Consider the following 22,871-nt stretch of genomic DNA (forward strand, 5'->3'; position numbering starts at 1 on the left):
ATATCAGGATGACTGCATGATTAAGAATTATTCACTTTGAAGTATTACTAAACTTTCAAGAAAAAAGTGTTTACAAATAAAAAGATGCAACGTTAGATGGCACTGCCACCAGTCGCTATATGCTCAGCTACGGAGCTGTGAAAGCCTCATCCAACCCCACACAGAACTTGCAGACAACTCACGTATTGGTAGTCACGTCTTTGGACCACAAGTTCCAAAAGCAGACTGGATACTCAATCATGGCCGCTGCATCAAATGGTGGCGGGAAGACGGGATCATCCAACTTGCCATCGCCATCCTTCAACTTGTAGCACTCGTAGTTATTGATCAGGGCGGCGCGGAAGTCCCGGATCCAGTGCTTCATGTCTTCTGCTTCACTGTCGCTGATTGTGTAATGCTTCAGTTTGCTATCAACACCGATCTCGGCGTAGCCGAGTGCAATGCAGTTCTGAAGCTGATTAGCATCCCATTCGGCCTGAAAAGACGAAGATGGCAGTAGCTTTGCAAACTTACATTGTCATACCACATACGCGCCACTTTGCTTTCGCAAGCCTCTTGGTTCATGTAAGTGACACCATTGCCCTGGCAAGAAGAGCACAAATCAGCATTTCAACTTGGTGTGACACGATTGAAAACAGGCAAATACTCACAGTCGGTACAACTTTCTGATCCGCGGACGTGACGAGGAACTTGTACTCCCTCTTGTTTGCCGTCTTCATAGAGCGGATGAGTGCAAACTCTCTCTAGCAAATGCATTAATAACTTGATGCCTTGGGTTTTGTAATAATAGGGGAAACTTACGAATTTACCAAAGACGTTGGTTGCCATCATATCAATCATGTCGCCCACCCACTCAGAACTCAACCACGCACCATCGTCAAAATGGCGCAGAATGTACTCCCGCATGCCCTGCTCACCAACCCTTGCAATTGTTTCTCCATTGATCACGGAACTCAATGCAGTTTTGCAGTGATTCGAGATGTGGGAGAACATAGTGCTGTAACTGTCTTTCAAGTCCTTCTCGAGTCCGGCGGGATCGACCTCCGGCACGTTCTCAGCTGTTGTGGCTGCAACTGCGATCACGCCGGCGAACAGTGTCATGGGGTTGACGAACTTGCCGAGCACACCTGCTCCTGTGCTTCCAGGCAAAGCGTCCGAGATAGTACCGCCAACACCAGCGAGACTCGTGAAGAGACCGACGAGCATGTTGAGAATGGTGTTGGTATCATCCTTGGGTGTGCCGTACTTGTTCACAATGGTAGTAATATCGCTTCCCAGAGCAGTGACGCTGTCGTTGACCATCATGCCCCAGAACTTGGCCATGCCATCGTGCAGGTTGGCGATCTGCATGTGCACGTAGAACGCCTCGGGAGGGTTGTACTCGGAGCAATTTTTGGAAGGACCAGCGCAAGAATGGAAGATGTCACCGCAAGTGATTTGCGTACCGAGGATCTTGTTCAGATAGTTTGTTGACCAGGTTGGCGGGCTGTTCGTCTCGAACCACTTTTCCAGGCTAGCACGGGCACCCGAATTCTCCCAAGTATTCTTGAGCGTCTGCTGTGTCGTCCCGAGGAATTGGTAAGAGCAGATTCCATCAGGAACTTCATCGTTGCCGCTGTTGGGGTCTTCGGGTCTCACGGGCAGCTTAGGATCGACAACGCCCTCGGGGTCGTCGCCCTCGACATTGCTGAGACCACAGGCGGGGCTAAATGATGTCTCGGCGATGTTGTTGATCGACTCAAGGACGTAGTGCTCATCCGCTCGGAAGTCGCCCGAGAGGTCAGTGTAGAAGAGGCATGTGCCGGCAGCCAGACCGGCGAACGCCATCTCTGTCTGTTGACGCCAATGGAACGCTGAGCCCAGTGGTCTGCTTGCATCTTCGCCTTCATTGTACCAGACCCATGTGTCACCCGAGAACTTTTCAATCCACAAGAGATCGTCTCTTCCGTCGCCATTGACGTCAGCAAAGCGAAGCATGGCTCTGTCGTGGCCCTCAGCAACCTTGATCTGCCCGACTGCCTTGAAATCTCCATCGTTCTGGTGCAGGAGTCCGGTAATGAAACCATCGGGGCGGAGGCAAAGGAAGTCGGCTCTTTTGTTGCCAGTCAAATCTGCAAAGCGAACGGCCACTTATCTTGTTAGCATGATTCAAACTTGCCGTAGTGTACTTTCATGAACTCACAGTCGTTGATGCCTACACCTCTTCTCTCGTGACAGGGGAGGCTGGGCACTTGGCTGATCTCAGTGAATTGCCAGGACTTTGTCTCCGGATACTTGTTGATGAACACCCGCATCTTATTGGTGTTGGGATTGACGTAGATAATATCGCACGCGCCATCGCCGTCCCAGTCAGCGAGATGCAAATCTAGCCTGTGCATAGCCGTGGGCGGCGTCCAGATGACACCCGGACTCCAATCCCAGAAGCCCTCAGCGTCGTTGTCAGCGATGGCCTTCTTGCCTCGGTTCATGAAAAGTTCCATCTTGCCGTTGGACCATGTCCACACGTAGTCAGAACGACCATCAGCGTGTCCGACCATGTTGCAGTACTTGTTTCCATCCATCTTCAGCTTGGAGGCACCTCCGCCAGTGTTCTTCCACACGCGCATCTTGAAGCTGTGCATACCGTTGCTTAGCTTGGCATGCTCAAGGAATACGTAGTCCTTAAGCGCGAGGTTTCCAAAGGATGATGAACCTCCGTAGACACGGGCAAAGTGAACGCGTTTGCGAAGATCGGTCTCTTGCTTGGTGATGTAGCCGGGGACACCCTTGTGCGTGGGGCCAGTGCCTTCTTTCTCGAAGAAGCCTTGACGCCAGGCAACATTGAGACCATCGCCTTCTTTCTTCTTCTTACAAGAGCGACTGTTCGTGAAGGTGGTTGTAGCGCCTGTCTTGTCCGTCCAAAGCCAATCGTCGCGACCCTGGCAAAACTATTAGTTTCGGCTCAAAAGCGTGGTAAGACTTTTACATACGTCGCCGTTGATATCGTGGAATTGAACACCCTTGATATCTCGTGTGTACTGATCCTCCCATCGTACACCCAAAGCTTGCCAATACTTGGGTTTGTCGTCGACCCACCCGTTCCGCCAGGCGGTGACAGTGCCCAGCTTGTCGATGACCAGGTAATCACCTCTTCCATCGCCGTCAATATCGGCCATGCGTACGTTGTCTCTGCTGGATGTTTCGGTGCTCTTGATCAGGCCAAGATGTCTGAATGTGGGCGGCCTGACTCCTCTGCCGCCGTCTCCGTTGTTGATGGACAGATATGCGTTACCCTTGCTATCGATGCATACCATGTCATCGAGGCCGTCACCGTTCATGTCAATGAAGTATTGGCTGCCTGCGTCGCAGTACATGCCAGGGTCAAAGTCGGTCGAGAGCTTTGTGAATGCGCCTTTTCCATCGCCGGAATTGGACCTGGGTCGCATTAGCCTCCAAGTCAAGAAGTCCAGGAAAAAGGCTTCGAGATGTTGCATACCAGACTGCAAAGGTGTTTGAGGTGTCACTCGTTTTGACCCATGCAATGAAATCATCGTACTTGTCTGAAAAGAGCCGAGCGAATCGCCACTGGTCACGATCCCATTCACTCTCGGTCGTTGACCAGATGATCTACTACTGTCAGCTCAGAGAGATTTGACGGCGAGAGAATATTTGCATCACTGACTCCCATCTCTTCGCTGTAATGACGGTAGACATCATCATCGTTGCCAGTGCCTCTCTGCGTTTTGCCGCCTGGGTTGAGACCTGAGCCAGAAAACTTGTCACAAACCGGATCGGCCACTTCGAATTCGGTTGACGGCGGCATGACCTGCCCGAGTGCAACCGCCTTAAGGATAGCTCTGTAAAAGATGTAAGCCATCTTACGGTGTCCTTCATCCTACAGAAGTTGCATTAGTGGATATACATGGTCAGTCAATCAGATTATGAGCTCGTAGCAGACGTACGTTGGGATGCGTGTGTGGGTTCTCGTCTGGCTTGTAGTCCGCCCACTCATGCTCTGCATCTTTTGCCTGTATCCATCCGTGCTGTGGCCCTTCGGGTGGATCCATATCAGCCAGAACGATGCATCTACCGTCAGCCTCTCTGTCATTGACCAGGCGTCGATACTCCTGGTTGATGAAAATGCGATTGAAGGCGCCAGCTTCGTCCGAAGTGTCCAGGAGAGTCGATAGCATGATGCAGGCGTTTCCCATGTCCTCAGAATTCCAGATGTCGCTAAGCATGTCGTCCATTCGGTAGTATATGCCGGCGGGGTCAATGGTTCGCACTGCGTCGTTCGTGCCCCCATTGATGATGATAATATTCGCCTGTTTTGATGATAGGTAAGTACTGGTATACTGACGGAAGACCTATTACAGACCTTGTATCCCAATGCATGTTGAAGTCGAGTTCGAATCTCAGTCAGAATGTCTCCTGGGTTGGCCTCGTGATCCTGAATATCAAGCGTTATTAGCCCAAGACTCACACGAAGCTCGGAGTAAACCCACGTTATCTTTCATGGTCCCGGAGTTCCGACCTCCAACCATGTCAACCTCGAAGCCATCGAAGCGAAGAGCGTCTCTCAGCGGCTTTCTCAAACTACAAATCGTCAGCTGATACGCTGACTCGGGTCAAGAAGCCAGAACTCTTGACATACCCGTTGCCATTCGTTGATCCGACGCCGCTCATGATAGATGCACCAAGCGGCAAGATTCGCAAATCAGGCTTATCCGCTCGCTTTGTCACAATGGGGCCAAAGTCGGCAAAAGGGTGAGTTTCGACTATCGGGAAGTCGTCATTGCGAGGATCATAGTTTGCTGGGAACGCAGCACCAAGCCCGCCGAAGCCGGAACTCGCGAGCCAGAGTCCCGTCAACCAATGCATCATGAAATCTTAACGAAAGTGAGATGATGGCGGGAAGCAAATCATTCAGACCAGAGAGAAAGGAAACCTCTCTATATGACTCTCCACCAAAGCTTGAGATCAACCTGTGTCAATTCAGTCGACATCGTGAAGTCTCTGAGCTCTGGTCACTTACACGGGCTGTTTTACTGCTGCCTGGCTGATCCAAACGTTAGACTTCAGTTTTAAGATTGAAGAACCAGAGTTTACTAGCCTAGACCCGGTAGAGTTTCCCCTTCGAGCGCCTGTCAGCTTCGCATCGTGCAATCGCAGGGACTGCAATCCCGATTACCCACTGTATTAAGACCCATGGTAAGCGGTAGCAAGTGGGGGCTGCACGTCGGAAGGATTCTTTCAGTGCAAATGCGATAACTCTTCCATGCTTGATCCTCCTCCTGCTGCGATCACGATCCTTCGAAGAGCGGCATGCTCGGGAAGGGCCACGTCTGGACGACATGGAGGGGGTTCCCCGAGTACGAACACACTGTTGTCGGAGTAAGGTCCGAGAATATAAGAGTACACAGCGAGCCGGAAGTGGTGACATCGGGCCAAGCCCTACGGCCCGTTGCGCTTGGCAGAGTCCGACCTTGACAGGGTCCGGCACAACATGGGGGCACCGTTGTTAAAGTCGCTGCCTGCCGTGCTCGCCCACCTGCCAAATGAGGTGATGGCTTCTGGACATCATGTGGTTCTAGGAGGATTTTCTTCCATTTCGAACATTGTGATGGCCGTGAAGAAACTTCTGTCCGCCAGTCATCTGCTTTTTATGGAGTCGGATCGCTTTCACCTTTGAACCCCTGGAGTCTGGACATGCTTGCTCGCCTGCCGACACGCGAAAGGTTTCTCAAGCAGCCCATTCTGGTCATTCTGACAAGATAATTATCGTACATTCAAGAGGGGCTATTGTTCTGGTAACTTCCAAATGTGTGTCCTAATTTATTGCTGCGGTGCTACTTAACATAAGCTCAATGCAGAGAAAAAATCGTCAAAATCTCTGGTGTGAGACTGGGAGACATACTGAGATACTTCATCTTCACATGTAACTTATGTCGGCCTCCAGTATGTGATCGGGTTGTGCCATTTTCCGATTGAGCACGACTGCTCCATCAACATAGCAAGACTTTCAGTCTTAGCTCATTTACTGCAGAATCAGTCCATCCCCTGAGCCGAGCTCAACGAAATCGTATTCTGGGACTTTGCCCTGCATCCTTGCTTCTTCAGCCTCAACAGCCTGTTTAAGCGTATACTGCGTACGCATAAGCAGTGGTGCGATGAGACCACCGCCCTTCTTTGCCTCGTCGTGGGTCGCGACCCAGTACCGGGCTCCAGTCTCAGCCACAGCTTGGATGCCATTCAGAGCTCCCAAGTTCAGCTGCTTTGTCATCCAGATGCGAACGTCGTGAAGGCCATGAAGTAAAGCGAGTGTCGAGAACCCAGACTTGCGAATGCATTCTAAGTCTGTTGCTTGTATACCATGAGGGGAGTATAATATCGTCTCTGGAGTTCCCGAGTCAAAGGCGATCATAATGGCCGAGTGGTAATACAGGGCGTTTCCTTCGGTGATGACCCGCCCAATGCCGACCCATGGCGGAAGGCCTGAAATGCTCAGATCAGACTTCCAATCTTTCGTTCCGGAGGAGAATCCAGGGGTAGTGGTGACGGAAGAAAAGTGACTCCATGAGCGGATGAGGTCAGCAGCTTTATCGGTGGCAAACACTGGTGTTGACTTGGGAAGCTCTTCCAAGGTCGCCTGGTGACAATGATCGGTGAATTCGTGCGAAATGGCTACAACGTCGATATATGATTTATCAGTGACTCTTGGACTCTCGGAGCCGTCTTCAAAGCCGGCAAGAATTGAGTTGAGCTGGTCCATGGTTTTCAGGCTGGGTTCGACAAGGTGCCACTGTGTAGAGAACCATGACGCGACGTCAGATTGCGGGCCTTGCAACCACGGGTCGATGAGAACATTAAAGCGTTTTCGACCGGGAGGCGGGGCCGATGACGGGGGATACGGCAGCTGAATGAGCCATGTAGTGTCGGCATTGAGGTGGACGAGAACGGGCCGTTGAGACCTTAATGCTTCCAACCACCCGGCTCGGTCGCTGACTTTGATCGTCGCCGGCGTTGTTGATGCTTTCGATTTGTCCTGGATAGCCATAAGAATGTCGTTGGCTGCGGCTCTGGGATTTCGTGGAGGAACTTTGCGGTTGAGGTGTTCAAGATACGGGTTGAATGGGGTTTACTCAGTGTATGATGGTTCCAGTTGATGTTGGATTGGTGTCCTAAATAGGAAGAGCATGACGTAGTCGAGTTGCTCCGCCCCCATGATCCGTTTCCACCGTGTACTAACATCACGTCGCATGGCTGGCAACTCTGACTAGTATATGATGAACACTCATAGGTCGGATGGATGCAAGACATGAAAGGGCGGCTCAATTGTATCGTAAGTCTAGAATGTTTCTATCAAAATTGGCTCCCTTTCTCAGATCTATTTCTGCCTAGTTTACACTCGTGACTCGGATTTCCAAACTGAAATAATTCTAGCTCTCGGACCGCTTTGGGAGGGGACTTCATCGCACGGACTCGATGTTTACCATCAGCGGGTGCTTCTCCCAGAGAATGTAGGCCTTCTGATCCGACCAATTTTCGCTCTCTCGGCAAAGGCTGAGGTCAAAGTTCCAGAGCGTTTTAGCCAGAATGAGTCTCATTTCGTGCCAAGCGAGACTAAGACCGGAAAAGTCATGGTCAGCCGGCTGAAACTACTGTAACCCGGAGGAGGAAGACAACTTACTTGATTCCGATGCAGTTACGAGGGCCGAGAGAGAATGGCTGCACAACTTCTTTCGTGTTTGGCTCATACTCTGGCCCTGGAATCCACCGTTCAGGGACGAATGCTTCGGGGTCCTTGAAGTTGCGGGGCGAATGGTTCGCAGGGAACTGCGGGACGGAAACGCGAGTCTAGAATGCGAAGTTAGCAACTTTTGTCCATGATGAGGTGAGCCTCAGCACTTCATGCCTTCTCCGGGATCCAGTGTCCAGCAACAGCGCTGCCGCCTTCGGGAACTTCTCTCCAGACTCCAACAGGGACTGGGGGATACCACCGCAGTGCCTCATTGAGAACGGCCGTCATGTACGGCAACGTAGAAAGTCTCTGAATATCCAACTCGTCTTCAGAATTTACCTCACGGATCTCGCTGACAAGACGAGCCAGCTTGTCGGGATTCCGGAGGAGCAAGTATGTGACGCCACTGAGAATTGTTGCCGTGGTCTCGGATCCAGCGACCATGAAGACAGAAGCGTTGTTGTACATGTCGAACTTATCAATCTGTTTCCCCTCGGGCTGACTAAGTACTAGTTTCCAGATATCAGCCTGGTCGGTGTCCTTTTCAAGCCTGCGGTCGACTCGTTCAATGGCATGCCTGAAGTGCATGTCGGCGGCCTTCTTGAGCTTCGGTGGTGTAACTAGCTGGACGATGTTACCCAGCCATGACCACTCGCGACCAACTTGGGCGATGGCGTTGTTCTTGAGGTTATCGAAGATGTTGGCGACCCATTCTGAGTATTCCGAGTTGGCGAGAAGGCCAAGCGATTCTCCAAACGCCAGCTTCGCCATGATGTCAAATGTCGTCAGGTTGTACAGCTTCACCATATCGAACTTGGCGTTTGAATCTGTCTGGATGCTACGGCGGATATTCCCCATGAGCTGGTCGACGTACGACAAAATCAGTGGTGCCTGAGCCTTGAGGCTTCTTTCCGAAAACGCTGGCGAAAAGACTCTTCGGAGACGGCTGTGGTCTGAATCGGGCAATGTCGTAATTAGGTTGCGGTGGCCATTGGGATCGCTGCCGTACATGCGTGGGTCTTTGGGGAAGCTTTTCTTGCCTCCCGTCTTATGGGCGTAGATGTCCTTCCAAGCCTGGCCATTAATAATGCTAAGTCTGGAGGCTCCGATTCGTACAACATCGCCGTACTGGTCGTGCAGAGAGCTGAGCCAGGGGAGCATTGCTCCCCTTGTCTGCACCGCCATGTATGGTATGTTCGAGCAGCGGGCATAAAGCGGCCCGGGGAATTTGGCTAGAGGATGGAAGTACGCATTGTATATGGATCCGATGACGAAATAAACTGGAATCTGTAACAGGTGAGTTCAGTCGTTATTGATAACTTGTACATCTCATGATACGAGTAAGCAATAATCGACTTACGAGAACCAATGCTACAACAAACATCTGCGCTCGACTTATTTGTGCCAAGCTGTCCAACACCTTGGCCGCGAAGGTCGGCCAATTGGCCAAAATTTTAGTCGTATCAATTGCCATCTTCCCTGATTGCGATGAGCTATGTTCGAACTCGCCTATTAGGTAGTCTACACGAATGTGCAAATCACCTGCTACTTATATCGACATTTCGCGTTTCATAGCATGACCCTCCCATTAGCAGCCAAATATGGGCCACTAGGAGAGTAGCAAAACTCCGTGACAAAGCTCTCTGCAAGGGCCAAAACTCCGCTGGGCACTAGTTCCAGTCTTCCAACCCCGAGGGCCAACGCACCGTAAGGACATTGGCAAAGGAATGCATGAGCCGGCCGTCGGATCACCAATGCCCCACTACTCTCGGGGTGGGGTTCGGAGCGGACTGAAGTGGGGCCCATATATACGACCAAATTTCGGAACAACTTTCCCGGAGAACCGGAAAAATATTCACTTCCGGGTGTCCGAACGAAATCAGCATTCCCCCTTGCGCAACTGATACTCTTTTGGGCCCTGGACTGGACCCTTACCACTCATGTTGTTCTCAGCTAGCTCTGGGTGCATGGTAGCTATCGCATTCATTCAGTTGCAGCTGGTGAAATGTTCACTCTGAGTAGCGGCAGCACCGAACCATACAGTCAGCAAGTGCTCAGCTATGCCAGAAACTTATTAGCCTCTAATGCATATTGGTCAACTGTCATTAATGCCATGATATCTATCTATATTTACGTGCTGCCGATCGCTTCCCAAGGTCCAAAAATCAACTCTCTGCTCACTCAGGCATCCTCAAGGGCCTCATAGAGCAACTGGGAATACCGAATCTCCCGGCTGGTCTTCGCTCTCCCTTCCATTCATGGTCTCCAAGAAAGACCATGCGGAAGTTTCAAGATTCGGAAAATGACCCCGACCAACGCCGATGTATGAAAAAGGCGGCACTCCTTCAGCCTCTAACGCCTGTGCCCACACCTGCGTGTTGACTGGAGTTGTTTCTTGAGGATTCAGCGAGCCCAGAGGATTGTTGCCGTCCTGGACAACATTTTCAACACAGGCTCGTAGCTTACTGATCCATTCCGGGGATTCTCCCGGGAAACCCGATCTGGTGAGTAGATCCAACCTCTTCGACCAAGCTCGAAGTAGGAAATGTGCCAGAGTCGCGCAGGATTTCTCGGAGACGTTGAATAACCCAGGCCGGAACCGAAAGAATATTTCAATCTTTTCCCAGGCACGTTGTGCAATTGGTCCTTCGAGTCTTTGTCCCAAAAGCACCACAACGTAGAGTAGTACGTCGTATTGGAAGTTGAAATCAGCGAACCAGAGAAAACCCGTGTCCTCCGAGGAAGAATACAGGAACGCCGTATGCTCAAGCATTGAGACAGCCCACATGAAAGCATTGTCCTCTCCACTCTGAAACACGGCGTCAGGTCTAGGTCCATCGCTAATGCTCTTGATCAAGTGGCGTTTCTGTACGAGAAGAGCTGATATGAGCCCTTGAGCCATGACATGGACCGGCCCCGCGTGGGGGTTGCATCGGTTGTCCAAGATGTGCTGAAGGCTGTGTTCTAACAGCTCGAAATGGCTGAGGTAGTAGCTCATCTGTTGTTCTCTCGTACCGCCTGCCACTGGAGGAGCACCGCTGGACTCGTTCAGCTCGCCCATCATCTTCACCGGCTCGAGGCCGGGCGTATCGACTAGAAACTTGGTGATTTTGTGTCGGACCAAACACAGAATCATCTCCGAGGGTCCATCACGGTCCGGCGTTGGTTGCGTAGCGGCCGGAAAAATGTCCGCATCGTTCAAGTTGCTCGGCTCCCTGGCATCCCAGTCCCGGGGAAGCAGTGAGTGACCAAAGCCGGAGAACAAAGCGAACTTTGCGTCGAGTGATACCAGCTGCCACCAAACCCTGCGCCTCATCTCTGATTCAAAGGGCTTTAGGCCAAGCACATCGCCGTCTCGGTGGAGCCCCATCTTTTGAGCGATTCGTATAACGGTGCCACTGAAGACCCACGAGCTGTGGCGGTCATATCGGTCTTGCAAGGAATACTGGCGATAAACTCAGCATCTTACTCCAATTTCCCGGGCTGTAGGGTCATAGTTACCAAACTTACCAAGTACAGGCAGAGCGACTGGAGAATAACTATATCGTTAGTCCGCATGAAGTTGAGCTGTCTCATTATTTGGCGGATGCCGGAGGAAAACGACGCTACGGCAGCTTCCTTAGTCTTCTTCAACGTCGTTAAGCATTCCTCCTCAGACATGGCAACTACTGCCATTAGAAAGATGGACAGCAGGAGTGCCATGATATTTTCAGGCAGGCCTTGCGTGCCATTCGTAGCTTCCACGACGTGAGGTTGAAAGCTGTGAACATGAATCACCTTTGTGAAGGGATTAACTCTGTCAAGGAATATCTGCCACAGCTTGAAGACAAGTGCGGCGCCTGGCCAAGCGTCGAGGACTGAGGAATTAGAGGCGTCATCTTCAAGGAGGAGATCTGTGTTTGGGTCAGAAGGCCTGCTATCAAGTGGACTACTGCGTTCGTTCTCATCCAGGTTGATGAGCTCATCCATAGCTCGAAGCTGCAGTAAGGTATGCAATGTCAGTGGCTTGATGTCGAACGACATGTGTGGAGAATGGCGTACTTCCTCGTTGACCAGCCCTAGGAGGTAGTTATCCATAAAAGCAAGCTTGCCATTTGAATCTTCTACCAACTTCCCTTCCGGGGTCCATTTAGAGACCGGGGAAGGGTCTGCCGGACTTTGAGACTGCGATGTCTTTGGCGTGGTGACAGCATTCGGGGAAGCCTTTGCGGCTGCAGCTGAAGCTTGACCACTTAAAAGTTGCTCACATCGTGCTAGGCGTGCTTTGAGGGCCTGGTTGTAAGGCTTCCTGCCTCGCGGAGGAGCCGGTGTCCCAGGGATGCATTGACTGGATGACTGATAGTAGCTCATCAGCCTCAAGTCCTACTAAGCGCGGAGCCACCCGACGGAACTCGACATACCCTGATGCAGTTTGCACAAGGAAACACCCGGCTGCACTTGACTTTCCGCTTTTGGCATGCCACGCAGGCAATGAGGCGCCGACCGGTACCTGGCTGGTCACTGTCGGGAGACATCGAGTCCGGCCCCGAGACTCCGGGTGGGATGGTGGCCATGTTTTCCTAGGCGAGAGAAGGGCCGACGATCCCAGCGGGTCCGAACGAACAGCCGGCGCTGTAAGTGCGAGACGGAGAACTACAATACTGGCCGGAAAGGAGGTGTGACGCGGAGCTTTCTTGCTTCGTGAGATGCGGAGGGCTGCATATGTCTCGTAGATACGGGAGCGAAAAAAGATGGTGCTGCCTCTTTTTAATTCGCTCTGTACAGAGTTTCTGTCCTTCGGTATCGAAAGTTTGTCCGACGATCCGCAAACCCATGTTTCACTAGCAAGCGCTGTGCGTAACTGCTGAGTTGCCCCCGCTTACCCCGGCCTTTTTTAGATAGTGCAATGCGAGTGTCGGATTAAAAGTCATTGCTGAAAGACCTAGCGGCAACAAGCTTGCTGCTAGTACAGGTGAACATACACGCGTCTTCTCACGGGTGACTGATGAAGTTATACGGCAACGTTGTGTTCAGATGGCAGCAGCCTGGCGGTTAGTTCAGGTGCACGCGTTTGACCTCAATAAGGATCTTGCAGAAATTCTCTACTGTGAGCCATGAGGTAGTACATGGCATTTGCTCTACAGTGTATTTCCATGAACCTTGGTTCAGACTCGAGCTCACTCAACAGTTCTCCATACTTCTTGTCAAAATCTAGGGAGACTGCTCAATTGGCAAGATGTATCCGTTGATGGTGCCGAGAGCCGAGCAGGTCTCGGGAAGTGGAAATCTAAACGGAATAAGATGCCGAATAACCAGATCTGACGCAATATCGCAGAGACGCAGGAGTCCCACCCGAACCACCCGCGTCTTTTCTCCGATCATGATCAGCCTATGGGATGCAAGGCTATCGTTCTTTAATCTCTGTTTCGGTTCATGTATCGACGATGCCAAAAGAGTAAGGTAGTGCACATCTATGAATGGCCCCACAGGTTAAGCATTGCCGAGTGGAGTCTCACGCGGGAGTTCAACGTCAGTCTTGAACGGAACTGGAGCATTTTAGACTCGGGTTTTGCGGCTCTATCAAAGCGGCCGCCCACAATCCACTTTACTACCAAGTAAATCGATGTGCTAAGCTCAATAATCGTAGCTCATATAACATTGACAAGTATTCTCGCTGGTTAATAGGTTAGAGAGGATGTTGTCATAATATGTTGACTAGTTTAGGTACGCAGGTAAACGTCATTCTGTACTGTCACGAGCCTCGTCAGTGTATATCAATCAGCGTGATAGTTAAGTGCTAGGTGAAAATATGATTTTCTTCTAGTTCTGATTCATATCGAAGTTCAACCCCTTTACATCTAATCACATGCTAGTAATCCCATTGCGTTTCTCGACGGAGCATTTTAGTCACTAAGTATGCCACATAGGATCACGACAATACTTACGAGTTCGATTCTCGAATTTTGCGAACTCATGAATCAATTGCAAACCTCAGTCTATCTAGAGCACCATGCCACGGGCCGGCTTGTTTGTGAAACTAAACGGCACTTCAGTCCCGACTTGCCAGCTAAAGCTTTTCGTCATCCGATTCGAAACGCCTACTTGGTTTGACCGTCAGCGTCCAGACGCATCTTCTTAATACAATGACACAGATGCTCAATCTCATCTTCACTAGGAGCAGGAGTATGAACGTGGTCACCCTGCAGCTTTTCGGCGGACGAAAAGTCCCAATCGGAGCCAAGAATCTTGTTCAATGCATCATCTGAAAAGCAGCTGCAGGATGGATGGCAGTAACAGCAGAGCTTCTTGAAGAGTCGATAGTCCTCAATCTTTCCGTGACACTTCGGATCAGCCCGATAAAAGTTTTTGCAACTGACGGTTCCCTGCTCCAGACGGCTGATCTCCTTGCCGCACTTGGCACAAACACGGACAATGAAGGTGGTGATACACATAGTGTTGTTCGTCGAGCTCACTAGTTGTTAGTGTGGAAATAGGTGGGCGGACTTACTACTAAGCTTATCGTGTGTGAGAGATGATGTCGTGGTGAGAGGAGTGTGGACGATGATGATCCCGGTGGCTTGCGAAAAAGTCTCATTGTCACTTAGTCATGTTTTAGCATTGAAACTATATACACATCGACCAAGTCGGGAGGCTTTTCTGCCTGTTCACCATTCTGAACATTGTTGCAGTGTTCTTTTTGCGATTTACAGTCGCACTCTTTGTCCGCGTGAAAGAACAACGGGATTGGGTTACTCGTGTCCGGGTATCAAGGTCAAACAACACATGCAATGTGCAATGAACAAAATGGGGTCCGTTGAACATAAAGGACTTTTGATTGAGGGGTATCAATTCGCAGGCAAAAGCTATGTGCAGCTAGAAAGGAAAGAGTATGTACAGCACTCATGTGGTATCATTTACGTCATGCGAATCAAGCGAAGAAATCCCCTCAATATTCCGAAATCTCATCTAGTACTCAGCGCAATGCTTAAGAGTACCAGTTGTTGGGGGTCCACTTGACCTGTTGAGGTTGTTAGTGGGTGTTCTAAATTGGAACATTGAGGATGGTCTCGACTTACGTAGCTGGCGTCAATCTTCTTCAGGTCAGGGACACCGAGGTTGCCGGCGTCGATGGCGATCTCGTGCTTGAGGATCTGGATAGCCTTCTCGACACCCTCCTGGCCAAAAATGTTGGAGAACATGATGGGGCGGCCAAGACCGACAGCCTTAACACCGAGGGAAAGAAGCTTGAGGACATCAGCGCCGTAGCGGACACCACCGTCGGCGTAGACCTCGATCTTCTGGAAGATCTCAGGGTCCTTCTCGTAGATCTCAAGGGCGACCTCGAGGGAAGAGGGGGAGCCGTCAAGCTGACGACCACCGTGGTTGGAAAGGATGATGGCAGGGACCTTGTTCTCGATGGCGGCCTCGGCGTCCTCAACCGTCATAATGCCCTTGATGATGATGGGGAGGTCGGTCATGTTGGAGAGCTTGCGGTACTCGTCCCAGGTGATGAGGGAGTAGTCGGAGTCGGCGGAGCCGACAGCGAAGCGAGCAGCGCGGTGGCGGTTACCATCGGCGGCGGAGTCGACGGTGTAGACGATACCGTTGGCGCCGGAGGCCTTGATGCGGTCGAAGAGGACCTGGGTGGCGGTGTCGTTGGTGGTGAGGTACACCTGCTGGAAAGCGACCTGGCCCTCGGCCTTGACCTCAGCGATCTGCTCAATGGTCTTGGCGGCGTAGAGGGCGGGCATGTAGAGGATGTTCTCCGCAGCAGCGGCCCTCATAAGGTTGAGCTCAGCGTCAGCGTGAGCGTAGTCAGCACGGGCAGCAGGGCTGATGAAGATGGGAGCAGAGAAGTTGTGTCCCAGGATAGTGGTGCTGCGCGAGTCAGCGATCTGCAAGAATACCAAAAACCCAACCAAGGAGGGTTCGTCTGAATGGGAAGCTTAGAAGCTCGGACTTACTTGAGGGTGGACTCAATGTTGGTGATGTCAACCATGGTGCGAGGGCGGAGGCGGTAACGGCCAAAGACCTCGAGGTTGTTACGGTAAGACCATTCACCGGCGGCACCGTTGCGGTAGTAGGTGTAGTTCTTGATGGGGAGGTAGTTGCGAGCGGCGTACTCGAAGTCGGGAAGGCCGACCATCTGGGTGAGGTTGGAAAGAGCACCGACAGCGAGGTCACCGAGGGCGAGCTCGATACCGGTGTCCGGCTCATTGAGGAACGGGCGGGTGGCGGCAGCGCCGGCCGCGAGGGCGGAGATGAGAGCAGCACGCATGTTGTCAGATAATGAGCGAATGTAAGTGAGTGATGACGGTGAGCACGTGTGTGGTGAATCTCCAGGCCGGGTAATCAGCAAAAGGGACGGTCCTACGAGTCTTATTTATCATGGCCACGACAATACCATCAGACGTCTACTTTTTTTCTCCAAGCTTCCCCCTCCCCTATACTGCCAGATTCTTGGCATCGCTCCGAGCCTCCTTGCTCATATCCGCATTCGGTTCGACGAGCGGGCCAAGCGGTTGCTACCCAAAGTCTACATGTTTAGAGGTATTATTCCTGATCGGCTCCATGACGTGCGCCATGGGTGTCGTTGAGCACCAGGAGAAGACCGCAAGAACGGGGACAGCGGCCCCGTTTTCCAATGTTGAGATGCCAGTGGCAGCTTCTCTCTGGGTCTCTGCGCATAATGCCCCCAACGCTGGGGAATGGGCTGCATCCAGGGAAGGTCGGTCTTGGCGAACGGGCTGTCTTGATTCTTTCGGACAAGTCGGGTGGCACTCTGTAGTCCCAGGAAACTTGGACAGGCGGGTCTAGAGAAAAATCCAGGCCCCAAATCCGGAAGCTTGACTTGGACCTGTCATGAGAGAATGACGGTGGGATAGCAACGATGGTTCAAACTCAGATAGACGATGTTGACCCGCTGCCAAGCTTAATGGTGCTGCAATGCCTCCCTGATCCGGGGAGAAGCCCGTTATCAGATCTTGTAGGGTGGACCAGCGAGTGCCGTTAACGACCTTAGAACTGACGTATCAAGTTGATGGAAGACTGACGGGATGGAGCTAGTTTCACTTTTTTTCCTTCTGTTCTTCTGCCTTCCTGTCTGTGCTCCCCTTCGGTTCCCCTCTGCAGTCTCCAAAAAAGGTCAGCCACTGGCAGTCGCTGGCAAGGATAGGGCGGGTAACTGACTCGCCCTGGAAGGAGATTTGGTAGCTTAATAAGGCGCTACTATGGCTGAATAATAACAGAGCCAAGTTAATGAGCCAAGTCGTCGCATGGGAGGTGGGCGATGCTCCTAGCCAGCACATGACACCAGCCCAGCGAGCGGGATGGGGCTTGGACAAGCGCGCGGGTGGTGACAGCGTGAATGGGGACTACAACGCTCTCGGGAAGCGAAGGTCCCAGAGGTCTGGATTGCAATTGTTGGCCCGGTCCTTGGAGGATCCCACGTCACGGACAGACTCCTGTCCCCGATTGAGGGACATTTGGGGGCTTTCGCACTTACAGAAGTTCGGTCGACTTCCGACCTTCAGGCATCGTGAGAATTAGGAAGTGGGAAAAATTTGGGAACATGATGGTTCCTAGCTCACTTGATTTCCATCCGATGTCAAGTCGCCCACGTGTCTTTGCACATGGAGATTCCTGAGTGTTAGTCCCGGATTCCTAGTGCACTGAGCTCTACGGAGTACGGGCATGACTTTTCCTTCTGATCTCCCTTAATTGTTTGTTTGTTGTTTACAGTTGAGAGCGCATTATGCTTGAATCGTCCGGTGTCTGGAAAACATTTGTTCGCTTTCTTCTTCAGAGACAGGGATAAGCGTCCCGCCAAAGACAAAAAGGGAGGTCGCATCTCCCGTCACATTCCAATGTCACCTACCACATTTGCACATGACGTATCCTGGAAGCGAGATTTTGTTCAATAGCTACCTCCGGTTCATTCTCTTTTCCCTTTCTCGAACTGGGTCTGGCCCGAAGTTGAGAAGTAGTTGAGAAGAAAATTTCGACCCTCAACTTGCTCGATTGGATTCCACTAGAAAATAGTTCCCGCAGTTTCCATCGCGAAAATTTCCGATTCCTCGACCAGGGTCCTATTTAGGCGTTGACAATGTCGAGTAGCAGCGTCCGTCCCTCGGACTTATGAACGGCCGTACTCACGAAATGTCGGATCCGTGTGGGAGCCCCTCAACCTTCCGGAAACAGTTTGCTGCCGGTGGTGGCAACCGAACACGACGCAGGCCGTGGCGGAGCCGTAACTTGTAAGGCGTTAAGAAAAAGTCAGTCTCTAATCACGACTGTATTCGTACGCCACGTAGAAAAAAATCACCGCGCTTCGCCAAGGACTCTTGGACTCCGTGAAAGCCGTCAATTGCAACATACATACATAGTTTATTACGCCCCGGCTAAGCTGTTTAGGGCTCGCATGATTATCTACATATTCTCCACATTCGTTCATATCCTTGCCTCCCAGAAGCCCATACAAGTCTTGTTCGTCTCCGTATGTGTCTTTTTTAGTTTTGCATGTCGATGCTGCGGTTGCTCGTGGGGTTAGTAGCAGGCCATCTCGGAGTTGTTTCTCAAAGTGTTCGACGTCCTATCGTCGGCGGCCGAAGCTAGTCCTGCTGTCGATGGCACGAGGATGCGTGGGGGTGTCTCCGGTTAATTTGATGATGTTAGTTGCGTGTGGTTTCGCTGCTGGCTGATCTGTGCATCTAGCCTCTCCGTGCTCATGGCGAACTTGATCGTCTCTTTGACAACGTCTACGCTTGGCGACCAATCCTTAGGGTCGGACGCGCGCTTTCCTCCCAGGAAGTATGACAGATTTCCTCTCCGCGTTTCCGTCTGTTGGAGCATCCGAGTCCGCTGTGCCGTCCACTGTGTGCATCGAAAGAGAAAATGCTCTACCGTTTCTGCAGATTGCCCGCAAGCGCATAGCGCCGCGGCGGTTGCGCCGATCTGGTAGAGGTACCAGTTCAGCCTTGCCATTCCGGTGCGTAGTTGCGCTAGAATGCTGGCTTCTTTCCAGGCCAGTCCGTCATACAGCTTGCGTGTGTGGTTTCCCGGCAGGGCTATGTCGATCTTCTTCGAATATGCTCCTACGTTGTCGGGCAAGGCTCCGTGCTTCTGTCGCACGCTCTGTAAAGCGATCCTAAGTGCCGTCGAGTAGGCTCTGGCCGGCCGTTTTTGTGGTGTCTTGTTTACTTGGGTACTTTCCTTTGCTGCTGCTTTGGCCGCTTGCGCCAGGTCTGACTCTATCGATGATGGAAGCCAGAAGAGAGTGACTCTGTTGCCTCGTCTCTGCAGAGCTTGCACGCTGGCATATAGTTGTCGGATCTCTTGTTGGCCTGACTGCTGCCGCGGGTTGTGCATCACCAACACTGCCGCTTTGTTGCGGGTGAAGACGTGGATGGCCCGGTACTCGAGTCTCTCTGGGAGAGACTTGACCGCTTCTGCCAGTGCCGCTAGCTCTGCTACATACGGGTTCTGCTCCGTTCTCTGACCGAACGTACGCGAGGCCGTCACGACGCCACCGCCCCCTCTGAAAGATGCGGGCAGCGTCGTCGCCGTTCCAAAGCCCACAACCTCGTTCCTTGCTGAGCTCCCTGTCGCTATCCTCACTGCCCATCCAGACCGGATTGCCTCAGAGGCCTTGACCGTGTCGTCGTCGACTACTGTATCAATACGACGTTCCCAAGGAGCGATCGAATACCCTTCGATAGTCTCCAGCTTGTCAAGGGGTAGGTCGCGATAGGCCTCCGCCATCAACTGGAAGGGTGACGGAAACCGTCTAAAGGCCACCGCCCGCAGACGTCGAAGCGGATGGGTCTTGGGAAGGCTTCGCAGCCGTACCCAGAATGTCGTTGATTTTCTGTCGTACCTCTCTTGCGCCGATTGTATGCTTGCCTCCGCTTCAGCGACCGCCGTGGCCACCGTGTTGAAGGTTCCCACGATCGCTTGGGCGCCAATCCTCTGCACTCGGTTGATCACCCTCATCTGCGCTGCTCGACACCTGTACCTCCAGACGTTCGACGCGTAGTCCATCGTCGGTGCTACGGCCGCCACGAAAAGCTGTCTGGCCGTCGCCGGAGACAGGCCTTTGAGCCGTTTGAGCCCCAGCACGGCCTCCAGCCCTTTTGTCGTCGCGTCTGCGATGTGCTTTTCGAAACGGAGTTTCGTGTCCATCATCACTCCCAATACTTTGACGTGGTCCTTTGCTCGGACAGTGTCACCTTTGATGACGAAGCTGGTTGAGTCCGCCGGCAGCCTCCAGTTGCGCGTGAAGTGGATGATGGCCGTCTTGTCCGTCTCGAACGTCGCCCCGCTTCGTCGTTCCCACGCGAGTGCTCGATCGATAATATCTTGGATGCCCTGACGGTTTGCTTCGCGCGATCGGCCTGTGACCCACGCCGTGTAGTCATCGACGAAGGCCAGCGCGCCCCCGTTCTCGTCGATTTGGTGCTGTACGAGATCGGCGTTGAAGAAGAGGAAGAGCACGGGCGAAAGCGGCGAACCCTGAGGCAGTCCGGCTTGTGGTAGCGGACGAGCCTCGGACTCGTGACCGTTAACCAGGATGCTTGCCGTTCTATGGGAGCAGAAGGCGTCCACCCATCTCACCAGCTTGTCCGGGATCCCCCGCGCTCTGAGTCTTTGAAGTAGTCTCTCTTTGTACACACCATTGTATGCTCCCTTGACATCGAAGCTGACCAGACTGACCACCTTTCTCTTTCTCCACGCTCTGTAGATGTACTCCTGCAGCAGTACCAGCGCCTGCTCTGCCGACCTCTGCTTGCGAGCGCCAAAGTGGCTCGTGGGAAGGAGGCCGAACGTCTCGACAGCGTGCGAGATACGTTCTGCCAGGACCGACTCCAGCACTTTTCCGAGCGTCGAGAGAAGCGAGATCGGTCGCCAGGCCTTCGCTATACCGTAGTCGCTTTTGTTTGGCTTCTTCAGCGGGATGATCTTTGCGTGTCGCCACTGCCTCGGCAACACCCCTTCATCCAGTGAGGTCTGGAAGAGTGTAAGCACCCTCTCCTTCACCACTGGCCACGTGTGCTTCCACACTGCCACCGGCAGACCGTCCTCTCCGGGTGCTTTCCACGACTTTGCCGCAAAGAGCTGTCTCTCTACTTCTCCCAGTGTGAGGTTAGGGAAGGGTACCGGCGATCGTTGTGGCCGATCCCCCTCCTCCTCGATCATGCTGGGGAGAGGAGGGAAAAATGTGGAGAGCAGCTCTTCGGCCTGTTCTGCGGCGTCTCCCGTTTGGGAACCATCCGCCCTTTTAAGTTGAGGTATCTTGTCGAAAGATGCCCCTTTACTGGCGTCGAGATACTTCGCGGCCTTCCAGATATTGGCGTCGTCGGCCAGAAAGTCCTCCCAATGGCTCTTCTTCTGTTGTCGGATGGCATCGTGATATTGCTTGGCTGCCGAGCGTGCGCGTTGCTCCAGTTCAGGTTGACTGTTACCTGCCCTTCTCTCCGCTCTCGCCCGGTTTCTCCAGTGGGTATGGATCTGCCGGAGCTGGGTGAGGTCAGCCGTCCACCATCTCTTTGCATACGGTGATGGCTTGGCCGTAGGTGTCAGTGCCTCTACTGCCTCGCACACCACAGACATCAGTCGATCCGTCTGTTGCTGCACCGTACCTCCTGTTGGCATTCGCCCTAGGTTTGCTTCTACTCTCTCATTGATTTGCTTCCATGGGGCGTTCTTGAGGAGGAGCCGTGGCCGGCTTTCCATCTCAGGCGCGGCGATGTCGAAGGTCGTCTCGATCGCCCGGTGGTCCGACCCGTGGTCCGTCTCGTGCAGGCCGCATCGTACCACCGTTCTTGCTAGCTCTTCGGACGCGAGGGATAGGTCGATCGTCGTTGCCGCATCGTTCTTCTCCCACGTCTTCGTGCCACGCGGAAGGAGGCTGCGGAGCGAGTACTCGCTCATTAGATCGATGATCGGGTCCGCCTCGCCCTGCCGGCCCTCCGACACATCGTCACCTCCCCACAGGTAGTCGTGGCAGTTGAAGTCTCCTACCAGAACCACGTCCACCCTCTCCCCTGTTCCTCCTCGGACATTCGTGATAGCTTGTCTCAGCAGGTCGCACGCCTGCCGCAGCATCTCCGGCCTCTGCACCGGCACGTACACCGACGCCACTATCAGTCTTCGATCCGGAAGCCGGACGATGGCCGCAGTGATATCCGAGGACGCTATCGGCAGCTGCTCTGTCTCTACGTCTCTGTTCACCCAAAGCAAACTCCTGATTCCCCATCTTCCTTCGTCCCTCCACTCCGTTGGTACCATCCTCGTCCACCTGCTATTGCCCATCGGAACCGTAATGACCTTACCTTCTATCCTCCGCGCCCATGGCTCCTGCACCGCTATGGCCGTGAAGTCGCGCAACGCCTCATCATTCATCAGACTTTCGTGCACTGCAGCCTGTTTCCTCACGTTGAGCTGAAGGATCTGGACCTTCCTACTCATGGGAACGCGGATACAGCTTCGGACAGTTCTTGCTGAACGACTCGTGCGGTCCGCCACAGGGCACACATGTCACGATCGTCTCACGGCATTCAGAGTGGTGGTGGCCTACCTTGGCGCATCGTCCACACACCCGGGGGTTTACGCACTGGTACGCCTTGTGCTTCGTGATCTGCTGGCAGTTGTAGCACTGCTGGGGGCGCGGCCGCCGTTCAAACGCCATCGTCGTGCCGGACTCTCCTCCAACGTGGAAGAAGCCCTCGGAGATCAGTCTACGCGCATCACCGGCCTTGGTCACGAACACGACCATGGACCCATACGCCTTGGGTATCTCTTTCTTGCTAAGCCAAGAAATCTTGGCAACCGTGGTCTCGTTTTCTCGGCTAAGTGCCTCCGCCGCTTCAGCCCTGACATTGCCCTTCTCATCCAGTACCTCAATTCGCTTCACGTTGTCGATCTTCACGGGATAGAGTTCGTCTCGTAGCACGCGTGCTCCACGGCCGAAGCTCTTCTCCGCGATCTGCTTGACATACCTATGCTCCGCATCGTCGCGACAAATGATCCGGATCCTATCCGCGTTCCTTGGGTCTACCGTGACGGCCAGACACCGCCAGCTACCCTGTCCGTCCAACGCGCGCATCTCCTTTTCCACCGCAGCCCGGATCCGGCCTGGGTTGAGCTTGTCGCTGCCTTCTTCAACTCTTGATGT

At 52.9% G+C, this 22,871-nt stretch overlaps 5 protein-coding genes across 5 annotated transcripts; all 5 read right to left on the reverse strand.

Moving 5' to 3' along the window:
- Positions 1 to 9: 9 nt before the first annotated feature.
- Positions 10 to 5,196, reverse strand: BDZ83DRAFT_638434 (uncharacterized protein). The gene is made up of 12 exons (XM_060509366.1): positions 4,634 to 5,196; positions 4,485 to 4,575; positions 4,358 to 4,429; positions 3,942 to 4,304; positions 3,662 to 3,874; positions 3,476 to 3,606; positions 2,970 to 3,414; positions 2,183 to 2,918; positions 802 to 2,129; positions 651 to 743; positions 514 to 582; positions 10 to 448 (listed from the first exon to the last, which is right to left on the reverse strand). Exons 1-12 carry the CDS (start codon positions 4,861 to 4,863, stop codon positions 179 to 181), a joined length of 4,041 nt encoding a protein of 1,346 aa, XP_060359458.1. The 5' UTR covers positions 4,864 to 5,196; the 3' UTR covers positions 10 to 178.
- Positions 5,197 to 5,761: 565 nt separating this feature from the next.
- On the reverse strand, positions 5,762 to 7,128 carry BDZ83DRAFT_638439 (uncharacterized protein). Its single transcript, XM_060509367.1, has 2 exons — positions 5,897 to 7,128; positions 5,762 to 5,828 (listed from the first exon to the last, which is right to left on the reverse strand). Exon 1 carries the CDS (start codon positions 7,034 to 7,036, stop codon positions 6,017 to 6,019), a length of 1,020 nt encoding a protein of 339 aa, XP_060359459.1. The 5' UTR covers positions 7,037 to 7,128; the 3' UTR covers positions 5,762 to 5,828; positions 5,897 to 6,016.
- Positions 7,129 to 7,448: 320 nt separating this feature from the next.
- Positions 7,449 to 9,424, reverse strand: BDZ83DRAFT_744669 (cytochrome P450; the record flags this gene model as incomplete). The annotated part of the gene is made up of 4 exons (XM_060513164.1): positions 9,081 to 9,424; positions 7,895 to 9,007; positions 7,670 to 7,836; positions 7,449 to 7,602 (listed from the first exon to the last, which is right to left on the reverse strand). Exons 1-4 carry the CDS (start codon positions 9,192 to 9,194, stop codon positions 7,449 to 7,451), a joined length of 1,548 nt encoding a protein of 515 aa, XP_060359460.1. The 5' UTR covers positions 9,195 to 9,424.
- A 496-nt stretch (positions 9,425 to 9,920) lies between these two features.
- BDZ83DRAFT_589979 (fungal-specific transcription factor domain-containing protein) lies at positions 9,921 to 12,234 on the reverse strand (the record flags this gene model as incomplete). The annotated part of the gene is made up of 4 exons (XM_060506287.1): positions 9,921 to 11,165; positions 11,231 to 11,698; positions 11,762 to 12,055; positions 12,121 to 12,234. 4 exons carry the CDS (start codon positions 12,232 to 12,234, stop codon positions 9,921 to 9,923), a joined length of 2,121 nt encoding a protein of 706 aa, XP_060359461.1.
- Positions 12,235 to 14,602: 2,368 nt separating this feature from the next.
- Positions 14,603 to 16,047, reverse strand: BDZ83DRAFT_95871 (FMN-dependent dehydrogenase). The gene is made up of 3 exons (XM_060516028.1): positions 15,664 to 16,047; positions 14,776 to 15,577; positions 14,603 to 14,717 (listed from the first exon to the last, which is right to left on the reverse strand). Exons 1-3 carry the CDS (start codon positions 15,975 to 15,977, stop codon positions 14,685 to 14,687), a joined length of 1,149 nt encoding a protein of 382 aa, XP_060359462.1. The 5' UTR covers positions 15,978 to 16,047; the 3' UTR covers positions 14,603 to 14,684.
- Between the last annotated feature and the right edge of the window lie 6,824 nt (positions 16,048 to 22,871).

The sequence above is a fragment of the Colletotrichum acutatum genome, assembly GCF_030867785.1.
Source record: "Colletotrichum acutatum strain CBS 112980 chromosome Unknown BDZ83scaffold_146, whole genome shotgun sequence".
NCBI classification, from domain to species: domain Eukaryota; kingdom Fungi; phylum Ascomycota; class Sordariomycetes; order Glomerellales; family Glomerellaceae; genus Colletotrichum; species Colletotrichum acutatum.